The sequence below is a fragment of the Schistocerca gregaria genome, chromosome 1 (assembly GCF_023897955.1).
Source record: "Schistocerca gregaria isolate iqSchGreg1 chromosome 1, iqSchGreg1.2, whole genome shotgun sequence".
Taxonomy (NCBI): domain Eukaryota; kingdom Metazoa; phylum Arthropoda; class Insecta; order Orthoptera; family Acrididae; genus Schistocerca; species Schistocerca gregaria.
This window is the reverse complement of record NC_064920.1, coordinates 581,151,320-581,171,286: the sequence shown is the minus strand read 5'-3', so window position 1 is coordinate 581,171,286 and position 19,967 is coordinate 581,151,320. Positions and strand designations below refer to the sequence as shown.

Genomic DNA, 19,967 nt, shown 5'->3' with positions numbered 1-19,967 from the left:
CAATGTTTGGTGTGAACACAATACAGTCATAATGTCACTTTGGGAATGTGCCAGGCGGAGTTTGGGAATGTGCCAGGCGGAGGGGTTGGCAGTTTTCTAACTCCCCAAGTTCCTACCAAGCTGTTCAGCATTTCTCTGCTTGATTTCTAATAGTTAGCAAAGTTAGTTACATGATATATCTACCATCTCTGCATCATCCATCACTATGCTGTTGTGTGTGTGTGTGTGTGTGTGTGTCTATATAACTTCTTGCCTATGTATATGCCTGTCAACAATTCCATGTTTCTGATTTTTGGTGAGTAGTTTCCTATACTCCCAAAGAATTTACGAAATAGAGTTAATCATGGCATCTCAAATAATATTGAGTGTCTGTTCTCAGTGTTTAGTAGGGGGAGAACACACTGGGTGGTGCCATAGTTCGATCACCCATCAATATTGCGTGGTGTGTAGTCACTCTAGGCACCTCAACTGTTGCCCCTTTTTCTAATGACTTCACACTTCTTCCAAATGACTCATCAAATGCAACACAGCAGTTGCTGCAGCTACAGAATAGTCTAGGGTATTGTATGGAAATAAACCCCTATTTAGCCAGCACTCTCCCAATTGTAACATGTTTCCAACATTTCTTTAGTAGTTAGCCAATCTTTTCCTACGAAGAAAGTACATCCTGAGTGAAGTAATGAGTGTGTCTCATTGTTTACTGTCATAGGAGATGGTTTTATCGGTGTTGCCATCTCCCTATACTTCAATTAAAAATCCTACTCAGCTACATTTAAATGTTTATTATACATTAAACAACTGTGAATCTGTTGTATTTTTAACCTATCCTTCATTATTGTAAGTTATTCGGAACCAAACAATATTGTGCAAATTTTGTAATTAGTATTGTGTGCTGTGGTGAAATTAAGTATCCCGGTAGCTCTTTCAGGGTAAGGTTGCAGGTTTTCCAATATCAAATTTTAGAAGGTGGGAAAAACTGACAGTCTTATGTGAGGGCAATGGATACTTTTCCGTTCTTACTTAATGAGTGACTACTGTAGACTAACCAAATGCCATAGATAATCCTTTCTTGAAATCTTGTATGCCCTCTGTTTGGGCACATGAGCTCCTTCACATTTAACTTGGTTCCTCTTGTCAAGAAAGCTAAAAGCAAATACTCTTTCAGCTCATAATGACATAAAATGTTATTTAAGGCCATAACACTAATAAAGTATTAAAAGTTTACATAATTTCAATTTTAGGTTGTATTTGGAACAAAGTAAATAAATTTTTAGTATACATATAAACTTTTTTTCAGTATTCACTTAATTGTAAGGCCCTGATTCTCAACAGGATATAATACAATTGAGTTTTTACTTGGTTTTAAGATGAACAAAATAAAAAATTGTCAGTTAACTTACATCAAAAATTACAATAACAATAATTTGTAAATTCTCGATGTCTTTGCATTAAAAATTATTTGTGCATTAACTGCCATAAAATTAATAGTGCAGTGTTAGAAACTAAGAGTCATGTCAGTCATGTAAAAAAATAGTTTTTGTGCACTTATTTTGAAATTGCACAAAATAAAAATTGCTAATAAGAGTGAAAACTGCAATAGCTGTAATTTCTAAATTCTTAACTGCCTCACCTAAGACAAGTTATAACATTCCACAATTTTGGAAGTGGTGCATAACATGAGTTTTACAATAATGTTTGTTGCAATTTGAGCACTTTATAGGGTTTTTGTTGTAATTGTTTGATGGGCCGAGTTTGCACCTGGCGTCTTCAGTTTTTATTTCCGCCACTAGGGATTGGCGATGAAGAATTTTCTGTTTGATGTTTTCTAACAAAGGCCACTGATTGTTCATTTTGTAGCAACTTTTTTTAGCTTCAAAGTAAGGAAGAATTAGGAGTATTCGTAGTTCATCAAGAGGCTGTTGACCCATTCCATAGGATGTGAAGAAGGTGTCATATGTAACATTTTGTCCTTTCCTATCTGCTCATGTGTTAGATCCACGACAAACTGCATGCCCTATTTTTTCCAGGTGTTTGGTCAGGTAGCTTTCCTTTATAAATGTGTCTTTTCAAAACATAAAAAAGTAGCGCTATGGCATATTAGCCGTATTTTGAGAGTTTGCTTGATATGTGTTGTCTGAATGGATAATGTCCACTGAAAGCTATCAGTTGCATTTGTGCCAGATTTATATTGTATTGAAAGTATTTCAAACCATCATTCTGACAGAAGTCTTATAAATGCTAGCTTGTTATTAGCTAGTGGTATTTGTACATGTAGCAAATTTTAAGCATATGTGTCATATAAACCGAAGGGATAAGTGAAACACACTAACCTGTAACAAGGGGAGGTTATCTATTTTTTCATTTGAGATACAGACTGTGTAGAATGTATAGAAAAACAGTCATCAAATTTCAAGCACTAGCATTTAAATACAAAAAAGATACAAAAAGAGCATACTCCTTTTTTGGTCACATTAACATGATGATAGCATCAGGGTTAAATTTTTGCTGATAGGTAGAGAGAAGCTCTCCAAACTCTTTATTATGACAAGGGATGTATTATTTTATACTGTTTTGGGTAATACATTTATGAGTTACCATGGCATTTTGATCATTGATCAATACATAGTCTCAATTTTGTGCTAAATATCTGTCTTTAATACTAGCTCAGAGGGTGGTCCAGTACTTCCCATAGAACTAAGAGACCGGCTGTAAGATACTACACAAAAGCTCAACTACATTAGTGCTTTTTGGCAGCACTTCACAGACAATGCATAACATTGTACATTTCATTTTTATATCAGAATAATGCCGAATGTGATTTAACATTGCCATCTTGAAATTAATAGTGAAATAAGTAAAGATAAGCTGTCGCCTCAAGTAGTGTATAGGTACATTAATAAGAAGCTGATTGTTGTTAGGGTTTGTGCATTGTGAAGTGGATGAGGTGATCATAGGATGGTGGCAGGATTAGGAGAGTAAGGAACGGTGTGTGAAGGGATAAGGTTACACCACCATAGTGTGTTCGCTCTGTAGTGCATATTGCTATAGTTGCATATTGCTATAGTTGCATATTGCTTGCTGTGGTATAGGACATGGGGCTTGTGGGAAGGATGGGGACAGCAGTCTTCCTCTGCCTGCCCTCTTCATCTTCCCTTTCAAGATTTTACTCTCATTCTAGACTTTTGTATGTTTCAGTACCGAGAGGTTATAAATTCAGACCACCGTTTGAAGATGCTTCTGGATGTAAGTAAATGCTGTCAGTAAAGATTTTAGCTTAATATTTTTATCATTAATTGAGATAAAGTAATAGTTTACATTCTATAACTAAACACATAGAAGCTGATACTGACCACACCATAATACAACATAGTTTATCACATTTTTGATACATTTTGTAAATCATCTATCTTGAAGTTTCATGTAGGAGATAGGTTGTGTCCTTTAAGTTTCTCAAACTGATAATTGGGCGAAGTAGCTGTTCTATAGAATTTAGCACCACATCTGGCTTTCACATCGATAACAAATGATTCCATTTCAACAAAACCATTTCCATATGCCAAGTCCAAAGCTAATAAAAAATTGATGAGATTGAGGAATGTAACAATACCAGAGAAGGAAAGTTGCTACTCACCATATAGTGGAGATGCTGAGTCATGGCACGAGTCTCCAGTCCCAGAGAACTAAAACCAGTTTCAGTTCTCTGAGACTGCAGATGTGTGTGCAAGTTGCATTTGCGTGAGTGTGTATATGTGTGTCTACTGCTGACAAAGGCCTTAATGGCCGAGAGCTATAATTGTGTGAATCATTTTGTTGTGCCTGTCATGACTCAGCATCTCCGCTATATGGTGAGTAACAACTTTCCTTCTCTGGTGTTGTTACATTCCATCCTGGATTTTCCATTGTTAAGATTGAGGAATTTGTGTTTTGGTGCAGCACCTTGATTTTCAGAGGAACTTGAGAATTTTGACATAACTATTTGTGTTAAAAAAACTAATTATACTACTTTTTCCAGCCCTAAGCTTTTATTTTAACAAATTTGAACTCTAGTTTAGAGTGCACTGTAAAACAAGCCATTATATCCTCGTTTTCCCCAAACAATTGGTAACCAAATTTCTGTCAAATCGTTAATTCCATATTAGTTTCTCACGTTTGTCTATTGTCTTCTTGCTTAGTTTTAAATGAAATTATAGCCACATTGTTAATGTTATCAACCTACGCTCTGTGTGTATACCCACTGATATCCCTGTCTGTGCAGTCTTCTAGTAGATTAGGTATGTATTAATAGAAAAATCTAACTTGTTTGCTATTAAAATTGATAGCAGAAACTAATTAATTTATGCATAATACATATTTTCTGTTATTCAGCACTACATGGACAGTACTAATAATCTCAGAGAACTTTATGAAGATAAAGATGGACTTAGAAAGGAGGAAGTGGCTGCACTCTCTGGTCCTAATGAATTTGCAGAGTTTTATACAAGACTGAAGGCCATTAAAGATTTTTATAGGCGTTTACCAAATGAGGTTTGCATATTTCTTTTTGTATTTACTCTTAAGGATAAAACTACAATTGTTACTAACTACTATATTTTTTTTAAATCTCAGCTGCTGATACTGAAGTATAACAACAGGGAGGCATATTGATTATTATTTGATGTTGTTTCATTATTCTGTGGATAATGATAACTTCTTTGTGTGTCTGTGGAATTATTCAGCTAGAAGTAATGATATGATTGCTTTGTGGCATGTTTCCTTTTCCCTTCATCTGTTTGTCATTCATGGGCTTTTTCTGCACTTGCAATCCAGTTGGTGTAACTGATTGTTACTACTGGTAGTGGAATTATCTAAACCTAGGAAGGTGGTGTGAGGCATGTCTTTTTGTACTTATAATCTCATGTTACAAAATATTCTGTGTCATATTTATTAATTATAAACATTAATGGGTGTGTAAAACCATGTCTAGAGGTCTGCTAGGATAGCTGAGAGCGCTAAAGCGCTGCTTCCTGGACTCGGGTAGGCGTGCCGGCCCCGAATCGAATCCGCCCAGCGGATTAACGATGATGGCCGGTGTGCCGGCCAGCCTGGATGTGGTTTTTGGCAGTTTTCCACATCCTACTAGGTGAATACTGGGCTGGTCCCCATGTCTCGCCTCAGTTACACAACTTGCAGACATTTGAAACACATTCACACTATTTCACGATTTACACTAAACACTGACAGGTGGGGTACACTAATTCCATCCCGGGAGGTATGGGGTGGCGGCAAGAAGGGCATCCGGCCACCCCTTCAAATTAACCATGCCAAATCGGTACTTAAGCCAGCCGACCCTGCGCACAATGTGGGATACAGGCAGTAGCAAAAGAAAAAAAGAAAAGAGGTATAGTAAAGGCATTAATTTCATTAATGATGATAACAGTCCCCAGTACAGTTTATTTCTGGTAATAATTTTTAAAGCAATTGGAACATGATTTCCAACAGTCTGACCTCCATTGGCGGAATGCAGAACTCGTGTTTGGCAGTTTGCTGTACATAACAGTAAAAAATGTGCTGTTGATCCCCAGCCTATTTTTGCATTGTCTTTTGTCAGAAGTTCTCATTACCATGTGGTGTGAAAATGGAGAATTCACTTGATGGCAGCTAACATCGGGGTCTCGTGGGGTATGTTTTAGTTTCTATACTGATTGTACAGTAGAACAGGCAACACATTTAGCAGTGTTTTATAGATGCTTTTGAAACCTGGTGCTACAGAAGAAAGTTAGATGGGCTAGATTGTATAACTAATAAAGAGGTACGAAATTTGAGAGAACAGAAATGTACTGCACACCATGACTAAAAGATTGGATAGCACACTTCCTGAGGTAACAAGGAATTGTCAATTTGGTAACGGAGAAAAGTGTGTGTGTGTGTGGGGGGGGAGTAAGTTGCAGTGTTGCAGAAGCTGCACAGAGCTGAAGAGGCCTAGACAGGACAAACTAGTGTGAAGAGCTGCCTCAAACCAGTCTTAAGATCAAAGGTGACCAGATCATAGAATATCCATGATTAGTGTTGATGCCATTACAGCTTCATACATCGTTAATATCTTTCTTAAAATGACAACATCCATAAGTGTCATAGTTAGAAACAGCTTTTCATTGTTTGCGGCCAGTGTAATTGAACAGTGATCATAAAACAAAGGTGCTCTGCCGTTAAAACTTAGTAACTGCCACTATCAGTGTTTACAGCATCTCATAACAGATTAATGTGCAGTAGATGGGTAAATCGCGGGAAGCATGCATATAATAGTGGAATTACATGTATGTAGTACGTCTTGAACTTTGTGATTGCAGTGACACTTCTGGCTTGGGGAAGATATGTTTCAGTCTGGTATACCCATTCTGGTAACTTCATAGGCAAATTCTATTAAATCTGGTTGTGGGTGTCAGTAAATTATCTCTCTTTTTTTCTAATTATTGATGGCTGTCTGTAGTAGACTTTTAAGATGGAATACTAATTGTTGAAGAGCTGCTGAACATCCTATCCGATTACTTTGGCACGAAACATGGTTATCAACATCATGGTTAGTAGACTGTAAAATTCATGGAATATCATTGTTTTGTGAGATGCTATGCCTCCTACACAATCTGTAAATGACCTCTATTCTTTATTTAGCAATACATTATTCTCAATTTTCCTGGTAAGGACACATTTTTAATGTTAACGAGTATAATAATGTATCACCCACAAAAACAATTTATCAAACATGATGAAATAATGCTTCTCCTATGTCCTTCAAATGCTCAGAAAAGTAGGAAACCATAACCTTAATGCAGTGAAATGGGCATTTCTGAACCTGACTAAGCTTGGAGCATAAACCTTGAATTATTGATTGTGGTCTGATGAGTCTATTTATATACAGTTCTCAAAGTCATCACACACTGCCGTGCAGCAAAGAAGTACTCTAGGCAAAAAGTTACTCTCCCTCAGGAGACAACATGCTAATGCCATGTAATATCCTCTACAGTCCTTATAATGGCCTCAGTTCAGCTAGAAAGAGCGTCCACAATTTTTGTTTGTTTATGTCAGACCCAGCTGAAGCCATTTGTTGATAATTAGATCTTGTAGCACCAGCAAATTCACAAATGTTGATTACTAAATTTCACTTGCTGTTACAGATGATTCATATACATTTTCTTTGGAAGTAACATGTGGTGATTTAGTGGATTGATGAAGGTGCAATAGGGTCATTGAGTGTTGTCCATCATATCAGAAGTGCTTTTGTGAAACCCTGTAAAAACAACTGTTGTCACCTTGGAAAGTGAAAGTATCATATTCATGTCAACCTGAATGAGTGGGCCAAGGCACGGTATGAAAAAAACACCCCTAAAACATCTCAGAACCATTTCCGTCTGGAACAGACTGCAAGTTACATGTCTCTTTGGGCAATTTGTCAGTCCGTGCAAAATTGAGACTCATCAGGTCACATTACACATCTCCAGTCAATTACTGCCCAGTTTGTTTGTTGTTAGGTGCGTTAAAGACGTGCAGCTTGATGTTGTGCTGTGAGCAATGGCCTTTTGTGGGTACCTTACTCCACATGTCTATTTTCTTGTAGTTCCTTTGACAACATTTACTTAGAAACAATTTGAGATGGCTGTGCATTCAATGACAGCAGCATATTTGAAATTTACAGTCATTGATAGACACATGACACTTGTCTTCAGTCTCTGTTGGTCACGACCTTTTTATGACTAGTGTTCTTATATCATATTATATGGGTGTAAGCAGTATGCCATTACTTGTAGACATATGGAACAATCTGTGTTGATACACTATTCTGTATAGATAAATTTAACTGTCCACATTGATACACCAATGCATTGGCCAGCTTCATTCACATTATGGTCATAGATTCATCCACATACAATACCATCTTTCTGCCTTTCTGTTGGGTCTCCATGTTGACCCATCTTAGTGTGTTGATTCCATCGAACCAACTGCCACATAAACACCACTTTTCTGCCATGACTTATGTCAGTGGTGAAGGGTCATATGGCCACTTGGTACCAGTTCTATATCATCTACAGACTTTAAATTAAACAGTGTCTTCTTTTAAGGAGGATGGCTAACATTTTGTCCGGTAAGCTTACCTAGGAATGGATATGTGCAAACTGTCTTCTCCCAACTGTGAGGAGTGGTTGAGGTTCTATAACTATTTGGGTGATCATATTGTGACTTGTCAAGTTTGTCAGATTCTGTAGTCACACTAAAAAAAATTAACTTATAAGATTTATGAAACATGTGTTATTTAGTGCTGCGTATGTTGTAAATTGCTATGGGACTATTGGTCTGCTATTCTTACAATGTATGACACTGATTGTCAAATTGAAAGATTTCTAGACTGAGGCTGAAACCCAGATACTTGCCCTCTATTATGAGGGCTATGCCAAAAGTTTTTAGCAGAAGGTGTGAAAAAAAAAATTATTTGCAAAAAAAAGTTTACAACTTTTCAAAATACTCTCCATTAGCATGTATAGTTTTTTCCATTCTCTGAAACCACTTACAAAATTTGTCAGTCCAAGCTTCTTTTGGGATGTCACTTAGTGCACTCTCTTACGTTGCAATGGTCTCGTCATCGAATTTTTTCCTTGGTCTTAGGGAACTGAAAGAAGTAACAGGGGGCCAGGTCAGGTGAATAGGGCAGATGGGGTAACACTCACACTTTTTCCTTCTCCAGACAGTCCATCGCTGTGGCAGCGCTGTGCGCAGATGCATTGTCGTGATACAGCAGAAGGTGCCCATTCTTGGACTTTGGATGCATGACTTCCATGTGGCGATGACTTTTGGAAGACAGTCGTTCACATTTCATTCAGCATTGACTGTACGACGTGTGTCCAAGGTCACAGAGGTGAGATGCTCGATCTTAGTGAAAAAAATTGCCACCATCTTTTTTCCAGAGCTCCGACTTCTTCGAACTTTTGTGGGTGGTTCCTCCCCTGGAAAGCACCACACAGAAAACTGTCTCTTCGTTTCAGGGTCATAATGGTAGACCCACGTTTCATCACCTGTGACGAAATTGTAGGTGTCTTCGGACTTCCCTCCATTGAATTTTTCAAGCATGAAACGACATCAGTCCACTCTCGCCTCCTTTTGGCTTTCTGTCAGGAAATGTGGCACCCAACGGGCACATCTCTTAGTAAGGCCTAAGTGACTATGAATGATGGTCTGTGCTGTTGTTGATCCAATTAGGGTCCCTTCAGTGTCGCAAAATGTAGGATGTGGATCTTCTTTGATCATTTTCCTCACAGCATCAATGTTTTCAGGAGTCACAGCTGTTGCTGGCTGACCAGGATGAGGTTCATTTTCAATTGACAGCCGACCCCTCAAAAACTTGCGAAACCAATTTCCAACTGTGGCCCTAGAAGGGGAAGCTTCACCAAAAACACGCAGCAAAGAGGAATGGCATTCTTCAGCACTTATACCCATTTTATAATCTTAAAAAATCATGGCGCGAAAGTCGGGCACGACAGCTCCATCCTGCACTGTCTCCGACTCAGCACTGCCTGTGCTTTCTTACCGCGCTGTGGCCACTAGCCAGGCGCTGCGCACGCACGTCCCAAGGTCGAAAAACAGCGCTCTTTCGAATGAAAACAACCCCATTGTCCTCCGCCTAACGGTTTACAGGCTTTTAAAAATTTTTGGCATAGCTCTTGTAACAATGCTCTTACTGAATGAGATATTCGAGCACAGTCAAGTGCAACTTTTGATCAATTTTCCTCTGGTCTCTGGCTGAGCCATTCTTCGCTATGTTTCAGAAGTGCTAATCTACAAACCATTCAGAGGGTATTCTGTAGAGTTTGCTAAGTAGTAGAGAGGTATTAGCTGGAGCTGTGAAGATGGGCTGTGAAGACACCTGTGTAGAATGATTGTAAGTATTCCCCATTAAAAGTGAGCAATCAGATTTGAGTCATGGTTACATGTTTAGTTGCAGAGTGAAATTGCATTCTGCGTTTATTGGGTTGGTCCATAAGTTTAATGAAAACAGAGCGAGTGTGCACTCGTGCGCATATTCTCTCTCTCTCTCTCTCTCTCTCTCTCTCTCACACACACACACACACACACACACACACACACACACACACACACAAGGCAGAGACTTAAGTTATTGACAATATAGTCTCCTTCACTACATAATACTGGGGTAACTTTTTTAACTTTTCAATTCTGTGAGTAGAAATCATGTGGTTTTGAAGTGCAGAAATCGCTGAGCCATGTTCAGAGTGCATTTCCAACCCTAAAGGAAGTTCCTGAAAGGTTGTTTAGAGAACAGAAAAGGTGAAAATCTGAGAGCTCAAGATCACGTAAATAAGGTGGGTGGAATGAGTTCCCAACCCAACTCCTATGTATTGTTTTCTGGCATTCTAGCAGAGCGTAGACAGGTGTTATCATGGAGTGTGTAGTGTTTTTGTATTCCATCTGCAACACGTCTCAGTTGTTGACAATAAATGTCAGCAATGATGGTTACACCTCGGTGAAGCAATTCGTAGTGCAACAAACTGTCGCTGCTCCACCAGGTACATAACATTATCTTTTGTGGATGCATGGAGGTCTTTGTATGCAGAGTTGCTGCTTTGTTTGGGCTCAGGCATTTCTTTATTTTACTTATGTTAGCATAAAGACGCCGTTTCTCTTCGCCAGTAACAATACGGTGGGATAGGAATGTTGGGTGTTGTCCATGAGCCAATTAATGACGAGCAAGCAGAGATGCACATACGGCCACCACTGATGTTTGTGTTTGTGGCGTAAAGCATGTGGTAACCGTACACCAGATTTCTGAACCATCCTCTTTGCATGCAAATGTCCCACAATGGTGGAATGATCACACTTCACACTGACCAGTTCTCGAGTACACTGACATAGGTCACTGTGGGTTAATGCGTTTAGGCAATCATCATCAAATCCCGAAGGTCTTCCTGAATGTGAAGAGTCATTAATATCGAAGGAATCCTCCTTAAAAAGAGAAAGTGATTTTCTTGCTGTGCTTTGTCCCAGTGGGATTATCCTGATACATCATTCAAATGCTTTGCTGCCATCACACTCCACACGCTGTATCCAAATGACAGTGTGTGAACTCAAATAGCTGCAGTGAACAAAAAATAAAAAATGACAATTGATAAGTGAAACCATAGCAACCAGAATACCAAAATGCAAAACAAAATTGCTACAAACTTTTGCACCAACCTCATAGTTTGTATTTTATTGTGGCTTGCCTTTTAGGTAGTACCAAAATCTAACAAATTATTAAATGCATCTTGGCCAGTGATTATTGAATGTTTTTATGTTGCAGAGTGTAACAGTTTTGAAATGCTGTGCAATGGAAATTGTGAACGTGCTTTAATGTAATTTTTTCTTCAATTTCAGATCAGTATACCTATGTCTGTGGAATTTGAAGAACTGAATAAACTGCGCGAAAATCCCTCAGATGAACAAGCAAGTATGATAATACTGTACTTTCATTTACTCTCAGCGCAAGCTAACAGAACGTAGCCTGTTAAATATGCATGGAAACTTCAGACTTTGTAGAAGCTGTCTTCTTCCTCAGATATCTGAAGACAGAAGTGTGACAAAATTCTGCTTAAATGCTATTTTTGATGAAAATAGTCATAAACTGTGATGGCATGTAAAACGGATGTCATAGACGGTATTCTTAGTTGTGTTAATCTTGTTACTTAAATATCAATCTGCTCTTTTTAAGCTTACCTCACAGTGTCTCTTGCAGATTGTGATGCCATATTTAACTCAGTGCCTTGCTGACTGGGAAACAAGTCACTGAATTTTACTTGTGGTTTGTGTGTCTTGTTTAACTCGGATCCATCCTGATTTTAAGAAAAATGATTTTTTTATGGTTATAAGACATAATGGATTAAAAAGTTGTTTTCCTGTTTTATACGAAGTCTTTTTTTGTATATATTGATCCAAAATTTAAAAAAAAACTGCTGGCACCTGCATTGGTTGATTTGATTAATTCACCAGTTATCTTCTGTAGAACCATCCATGAAGGTGTGTCTTCAAGACTGTAGAACAAGTGAAGTTATATGTTACCAAAGAGAAGCAACTGTTAGATATTGCATTAATTTCTTGTTCAGCTTCTATAAATTATGGTGTTCCAGTTTATTGCTTTTCACAGGATGCAGTTGGTAGTTGATTCTTGGTCATACTCGGCATCCGGTATTAACATTTAGAACAATAATTGAAATTCCTGGGTTGAGAAATACATAAAATAATGGAGTGAAAGGTTGCCTGTAACTTATTCTATATTAACCTGTCTTCAGGCCATTTCTCCAACTTTACTACTTGTTATTCTTACTGTTTTTGCTAATTGAATTTGTTTGCTTTAGCTGCAGTGTTACAGAATGTTACTATTTAAGACTCCTGTGAGTCTTTATCAAAATAAGAATTGCATTTTTTGATGTAAACCATTTGTTTATCACCTGGTTTGTGTGGATTAAGATCCTTGGTTTACATATTGTACGGACTACTGCCTCCAAAATGAAGCTGCATCTTATACTCGAAATTTGTATGAAAGTAACCTGTATGCAGGGGTGTCTCTTACTCAAAATTAGTTAAAAATGTCCAGTGTCTGATTTAAAATTCTAGCCAGTCTAGAAAATGGCCATATATTCGCTGCTGCAGGGAACCAATCTCTATCTGGCAACATTAGATTTAACTGGAAGCAGCAGTGTGATGTGATGAACATGAGTTGCAGGGATTCACAAGCTTGCTAAAACTGTCTCCCTCCCACCCCGCCATCTTGTACCCAGAACACAGTCTAGCCTATGATGCGTAACTGCAATCTACGGTGCCAGTGAACTTGAATTGAAAGTGATTTGTTTTATTGGGTGCCAGTGAACTTGAATTGAAAGTGATTTGTTTTATTGGTAACTGTAAAATATTTTTGCTAATAAATAAAAGGTATTAATATGATGCAAGCTATAAATTGAAAATAATATCATATGCGGAAGAACATGGAAACAGAGCAGCTGAGTGGCGTTTTGGCCCTCCACCAACAGAAAAAACCACTTGCATTTGGCAGGCTAGCAAAGGAGAAATGAAAAAAAAAATGAGGAAGACTAAATGTCCAAATATAAGACTGAATACAAAATGGCTTTATCTAGAAGATGACTTATTGAAATGGATTCAAAGGCACTGTCAAAATGGCATTGGAGTTAATACAGAAATGATTCAAATACATACTGGTAAGGTAGCGCTACAGTGAAACTTAACAGACTTTAGCAGTGGAAACGGTTGGTGCTAAAGCTTTATGAAGCATCATGGGTGTAGCATCTAAGTCAAAACCAAAATATCTCAGAAAATGCCACCAAAGTATAGGGAGAAAATATTTCTTTTCATCACTGTATTCTTCAACATCGTAAGAAAATGAGTGTGGAACTAAGCCAGATATTGAATATGGACAAAACTCCTCTGACATTTGATATAATGAATAACAGAACTGATGCCATGTATTGTGCTAAAACTGTAACTATAAAAACAGGTGGACGTGAGAAAATAAGCTACTCTGTTTCCTTCCATGTTGTGCCGACAGTACTAAACTTAATCCAGTGACTATTTTCGAGCACAAAACAATGCGAAAACCTTCGGAAATACTGCCAGGTATTGTTGTTCACTTGACAAGGGTTGGACAGACGAGACTGGTACGAAATTATGGATTATCAGTGTGGGAGAGAAGTAAAATTGCTGTGTTGAAGAAGAATTCTCTTCTTGTGCTAGATCAATTTAGTAGTCACTTGAAAAATTCTGTGATAGAGAAATTGAGATAGGGAAACAGAGCTTGCTGTTATTCCGGGAGGACTTGCTTCACAATTGCAACCTCATAATATCTCGAGAAATAAACCGTTTAAAGTGTAAATGAGAGACAAATAGATGATAGATGAAACCCAACATGAATTCACGCGAAGGAAACCAGTATGTGGGTGGATAAAATAGTCATGGTCTGGAGTGAGAGAAGACATTATTGTTAAATCTTTCAAGAAGTATGGCGTAAGTAACACTCGATGGCAGTGAGTACAATTTTATATGTGAAGATGATGATGATAATGATAAGAAAAGTTTAGGTGGCGATTTTAAATGTCAGTTTGGTTTTATCGACTAAGATTTTTTTAGTCTGGCTTTGCTATCTAATAATAAAATGGGAAAAGTGTTATTTTAAATAAAAAATTAAGGTGCATTTTATATTCGTGGCGTCTGTTAGTCTGTACAATATGGCAATATACTTGTATAATCAGTGAACCTTGCAATTTTTGAGTTGTCTTGCCAAGTCATTGGAACAGGGTGTCTATGTTCTGAGACAAGCAGGAAATCCGGAAAAAACCTGGGAATTTCTTAGAATTCCTAGAATTTTTCATTGTTTTAGTCTTGAGTTAAATTTTTGTAGTTTTGATTGGTAAGAACTGCTAAACAGCAAAATGCATCAAAGGCTTTAGGGCGAAGATTATGGAATATTTCATAACAGCAAAGTGTTTCCGATGAGCGTGACGGCACAACTGATTAAAGTTCATTTTAAGCAGTTGCTAGCTGATGCGCATGCGCAGTTGAGTTGTGTATGAGCAGTGCCTTCTCCCACATCTATCTACTGGAAGTGTGGGTGGCTGCACCAGTAGCAAGAAGCAGTCACGCTACACAGAAAAATTTTTCTGGCACACCCAAGCTGCCAGACTCACACATGCGCAGAGCAGTCTCTGCCAGACTCGCACATGCGCAGAGCATTCTGGGTTTTAGTGGGATGGGGGATAGTGACATGTTTGTATTTAGTGATTTTGCTGTTTCCTTATGTCCTATTTCCTCTTCATTTACAGTTCATGTGTAAAATGAAAACAAAATGGATTTCTGTTGCCAGGAGCTATCAGATGAATTGAAATGCGTTCACACAATTACAGAAGGCTGTTATTAGTTTCAGTTTTCTGATTTTATTTTATTTCCACATTTTTGGCAGTCAAGAATTAATCGCCTTGCACAGCAATGATGTTGTTGTTGTTGCGTTGCTCAATAAATATGGTTTTTATTAATCTTTTCAACAGATGCAGTCAATTTATAATAAACGAAGTGTTTCATTCCACACTTTTGGCTAGTTTCAGCTGTTTACTGAATTTCAAGTGCACATTTTTATCTTCTGGGACGTATGGCACTATGCTATAATAAGGAATCAAATACAATACAATATAGAAATGAAACTACAAGAAGCGCACTGAAAAACTTAGTATCAGGTTGGGACCTACTTCATTGTGAATCTGGACACATAAATGTGTTATTTTAGCTGAGTTATGCATTTTAGTATGGTTTACGAAATTCCTGTGCACTTGAAGTATCCTTTGGTGTACTATTTCTTTTATGTCGTCATGTAAGATCTCTTAATGCTGTATGTGTACAAATATATGGGTTTCCTACATCATCGTAGCTGCCCAGGCATAGTAACGCCTGTTTCTGGTGCTCTCTGGCAGCTGCTGAAATGAACCCATGTCTAAGAGGTCGTGGGAAAATATTGCAAATGGTTCTTTGAAGAGCGTTATTATTTTCAAAGGAAATTTTCTTTTACGCAGGATGAACTATGTTATGTGTGAGAATGTGCAATGAATTTCTTAAAGCACAGGGCATTTGACTCTCATTTAAAACTTAACACTTTCAGGGCTAGTCACTTAGAATAATTTCAAACCCAGAAGACCAGACATTATTGTCATTGTTTAAAATTTTACTGGCATATTTGTGTGATGTATCTTAGAGTGTAACACACTCTAAAAAAACCAATGTTATATTTGAATGCTTAACTTTTTTTTGTAGCTTATTAATCTTCAAGACCAATATTATATGTGAAAGCTTAGCTTTTCATGTAGCTACTCTATGTACATTAATTTAAACCATTAACTTTTCCTATTTTTGTGTTTGTTACATGACAGTGGTGTTGCTATTGGTTGACTACCTCACATATGTATCCTATGCTCTGAATATCAGCTGTCATTGGCTGACGAGATCACATGACATTAGCTATGACTGGTTTACAATAGCACATTGCAATCTCTATTTCAATGCTTCTAAAATTAACATGTTATGTTTGGTGGGATTTGAATTTATACTTCAGTAAATATGCAGCATGTTGTGATACGAAAATATGCAGCAGTAATGTTGCTGCATGTCAAAGATCTTTTCAAAACACATTCCTCCCTCCCACCTTCCTTGCTGAGTTTAATTTTCTAAAATGCCGAACAGTTCTAGTGCGTTTTTAACCTAGAGATCTGGGGAAAAATCCGGGATTTGTGTGTGTCTGCTTCCGCTTACACACCCGGTGGAAAGTCAGTTACATATGTTATAACAGGAGTGAAGTAGAACAGAACCTCATTGAACACTCTCGTTTTGCTCCATTGTGAGTTAAGTTTTATTCCTGCAGTGTAGTTGGCCACTGTAACGCTCTGCTTCCTATTATGAAGAGACTACTCTATCCATGCAAGAAAGTTACCATTAAAGACGTAACATGTTAGGTTCCCAAGCTGAATTGTATGGACTACATAATCAAAGGCCTCGGCAACTCACAAAATATGCCGTCAGGATATATTCTGTTGTTTAGTGCTGACAGGAATTAATTTCTGAGATAATATTTTTAGAACATAACTGAAAGATAGTTATATAGGTATACTGTGAAAAGAGTGTAATCATAGGCTCCTTTCTTAGTTTTTTAATAGAGTGTGTGTTAGATGTAGTTCTCATCTCTTCATTTTATTGAGGGTCTAACGTCAGCACATTTACGTTGATAATGAAAAATCCCTTTAAATTAAAAATTCATTGCAAAAATGGCTCAAAGTAGGTCATAGTGAGTCAGCACTAAAATTCAGTTATCTGCTAGAAACACCCTCATGCCCAGAATGATTACTGCTTTTTAGTGAGATAATTGACTTTTGGTGATGTAATTAATATTGACTGTAGTAAATCTTATACATTTGTATTTGATTGGTTATAAGTCGCTGGAATAATTGTTACCACTGTTTGGCAGCAATCACTGTACTCACAAACCTACTACACCGAACAAGAGTCCTTTTTTCTTTATGTAACTTTCTGTTAAAAATATATATTGAAGAAAAAACCTTAATGTAAAATTTTTTTGTTTGGAATTTTCCAAAGATTTGCACAAAAACTTTCTATGTTGAGATTAACTACGAAAATTGGAAGTGATACTATTCATATTGCAGACGTAATAAATGGGAGCACTCATGCCCCCCCCCCCCCCCCCTCCACACACACACACACACACACACACACACACACACACACACACACACACACACACACACACACATACATTCACCAGAGCAATTTCTTCAGGTGGTGTTGCCCCACAGCTGTACAACCAGTTTCAGTTGTCTGGCCATCATCACGTTCCTGTGTATACCAAATAAAATGATACAAAAGTAACACTACAGCCTTAAATTGTCATGGATCTGTTTACTGATGTAAATATTAACAACAACAACAACAACAGCAGCACATAAATGCAAGGGAATGTCACATACTCACATTACAGTTTAAGCCTGTAATGCCACTTATGTGTTATTTTATTTGGTTTATAGGAACATGATGATGATTAGATGATTGAAACTGTTGTAACGTGTGTAAATAATACCAGTAGCTCAAGGCAGTACTATGACTTTTTCAAATCCTGCAATTTGTTACATAAAGGAAAGCTAGATCTGGTACCTTACTCATTTTTTTAAAACATTGTGACAAGTTAACTGGTGTGCAGATATGCGCATCTGATCTTGGACCAACTCATAGCTTCATTTACCACATTTCCTCTTTATGCATTTCTCGTTTTTGGCTTTTGGCCATCAAACTTGAATGCCATCAATAGAAAACGTCGTATTGGCCGACATTGACGATAAAACGCTAGTAGCATCATCTCTGTTCATATCCAGTTTTCTGAAAAGAGTAGAATAAAATAAGACATTATGCTTCCTTAAAATAAGTATTCATTTTTTGTTTAATACTATTTTGAATTCTAAAAAATTTTATTTTCTGCTTAATGTGAAAAATAAGTTTGTTGTTTTACCTAATATGGTGATTGCTATTCCTTTATCCAAATGTCCTTCGCAGATTTAATACATTTCTCATGACTTACTTCACAGACATGGTTGAGTTTACGGATGAAGAAGGTTATGGAAAATATCTTGACCTTCATGAATGCTATGAGAAGTACGTCAATCTTAAGGGTATAGAGGTAAGTATGCAATATTTCATAAGTTGTTTCATGATTAACCATGATTTTGGTATTTTATGGCCGTGTGATGATACACAGCTAATGTAAGAAATGGATTTTTATAATTAAGATTTATATTTTAGAAAGTGGACTACATAACATACCTGACTACATTTGACCATCTTTTTGACATACCAAAAGATAGAAAAAATTCAGAGTATAGAAAGTACTTGGAATCATTGCTTGACTACCTCCATGACTATATTCAGCGAATTAAGCCATTGCTGGACATAAATGCTGAGATGGAAAATGTGCAGAAGCAATTTAATGCACAATGGGAAGCTGGAACCTTCCCTGGTTGGCCGGTAAGTCACTTCTTCAACAAACAAAACCGACTGTTTATTGAAAATTTGAATACAACAAAATAAAATTATTAATAAAAGAAAAATGAATAAAATGTGTATCTCATACTCTTTCCTTTAAAAAAGTTTTGATATCATTCTTGATATGATAGGGTATAGTTTTTATGACCATTTATTTAATAATCTTTTTCATTTGACTGTAAATCAAAATTCATTCAACTCTTTTTAAAAATAGTCCTCTTTGCTTTCAGAAAGAAACTGGAAGCGCTCTTACTCATGTTGGAGCTCATCTTGATCTCTCAGCTTTCTCGTCCTGGGAAGAACTGGCTTCTCTAGGCTTGGATCGACTCAAATCTGCACTTATGGCTCTTGGACTGAAATGTGGAGGGTAAATATGCATACTTGTCTGATAAAAAGTCAATTTTTTTGTTCCAGTTAACAATATGCAACCTTTGTCTTAATATGATGTCACATTGTAATGCAATATAAAAGCTTTTGACTCAAGACGGGAAAGATTCAAAACAAAACCAAGAAAAGAAAATGTGCAGGTTGCATACCACATGGCTGATAAAATATTTTTGTCTGCTGGCTGCAAATGACAGTTTCATGTAGTACTACATATTTCCTCTGATTTTTTTTACCATTTTCAAGTTTTGTCACAATGAAATGGAGGTTTAAATTTCATATCCATGTACATAACTGAATTTTCTGTTATTTAAGGCATATACTTTGTGGTTGTGTGCATTGACAGTGATGATGTGTCTTCCAGTTCTAAGATGAGCAACCTGTGCTCTGTTATTTGGCTTGAACACCAGTGATGTAAACACATTTTTCATACTATTTTCAAAGTGTTTATCTTTATTTGCATATTTTACTCTCAAATATTTAACAATTACTTTCATGTCATTTTGGAATTTATTATATGTTTAATGCAAGCCAGAAGAATGTCTTTCGCCAAATCACATTCTCTCCTCTTCCTCCTGCAGCTGCCATATTTTGGGATGCTCCTTTTTAAACAAATTACTATTTTTCAGAAATATTAGAAGGTGGGTTGTGTCTGTTTCTTCGTGTTATCAGATGCCGGAGCAGTTGAAGTTAGAAAAAATACGTATTTTAGTCTGTAGTCGCAGTTCTTTTATTTGGCCTACTGGTTGCTGGTTTGGGTACACCATATCATCCTCACATCTTCCCCTGGCACACAGTATTTGACACACCTGCTTGGGAAGCAGCATGGCACCTGCATGCCAGAGGCTTGTCTGAGGATGGTCCTGTGCACTGAAACCAGTCAGCAGTAGGCAAAATAAAAGATGGCATCTATAGACTGAAACATATATTCTTTCTGGTTGTGTTTCCTGCTGTACCAAGTGACATTA

The 19,967-nt window shown here is 37.2% G+C and overlaps 1 protein-coding gene across 1 annotated transcript in view; it reads left to right on the top strand.

Moving 5' to 3' along the window:
- Positions 1-19,967, top strand: part of LOC126357124 (splicing factor 3A subunit 3) — a 56,344-nt gene that overhangs the window by 14,212 nt on the left and 22,165 nt on the right. The window contains exons 2-7 of the mRNA XM_050007426.1: positions 3,196-3,243; positions 4,366-4,524; positions 11,398-11,470; positions 18,162-18,253; positions 18,376-18,597; positions 18,846-18,982. Of these exons, the coding sequence (XP_049863383.1) occupies positions 3,196-3,243; positions 4,366-4,524; positions 11,398-11,470; positions 18,162-18,253; positions 18,376-18,597; positions 18,846-18,982 (731 nt within the window). The remainder of the gene's footprint in view (positions 1-3,195; positions 3,244-4,365; positions 4,525-11,397; positions 11,471-18,161; positions 18,254-18,375; positions 18,598-18,845; positions 18,983-19,967) is intronic.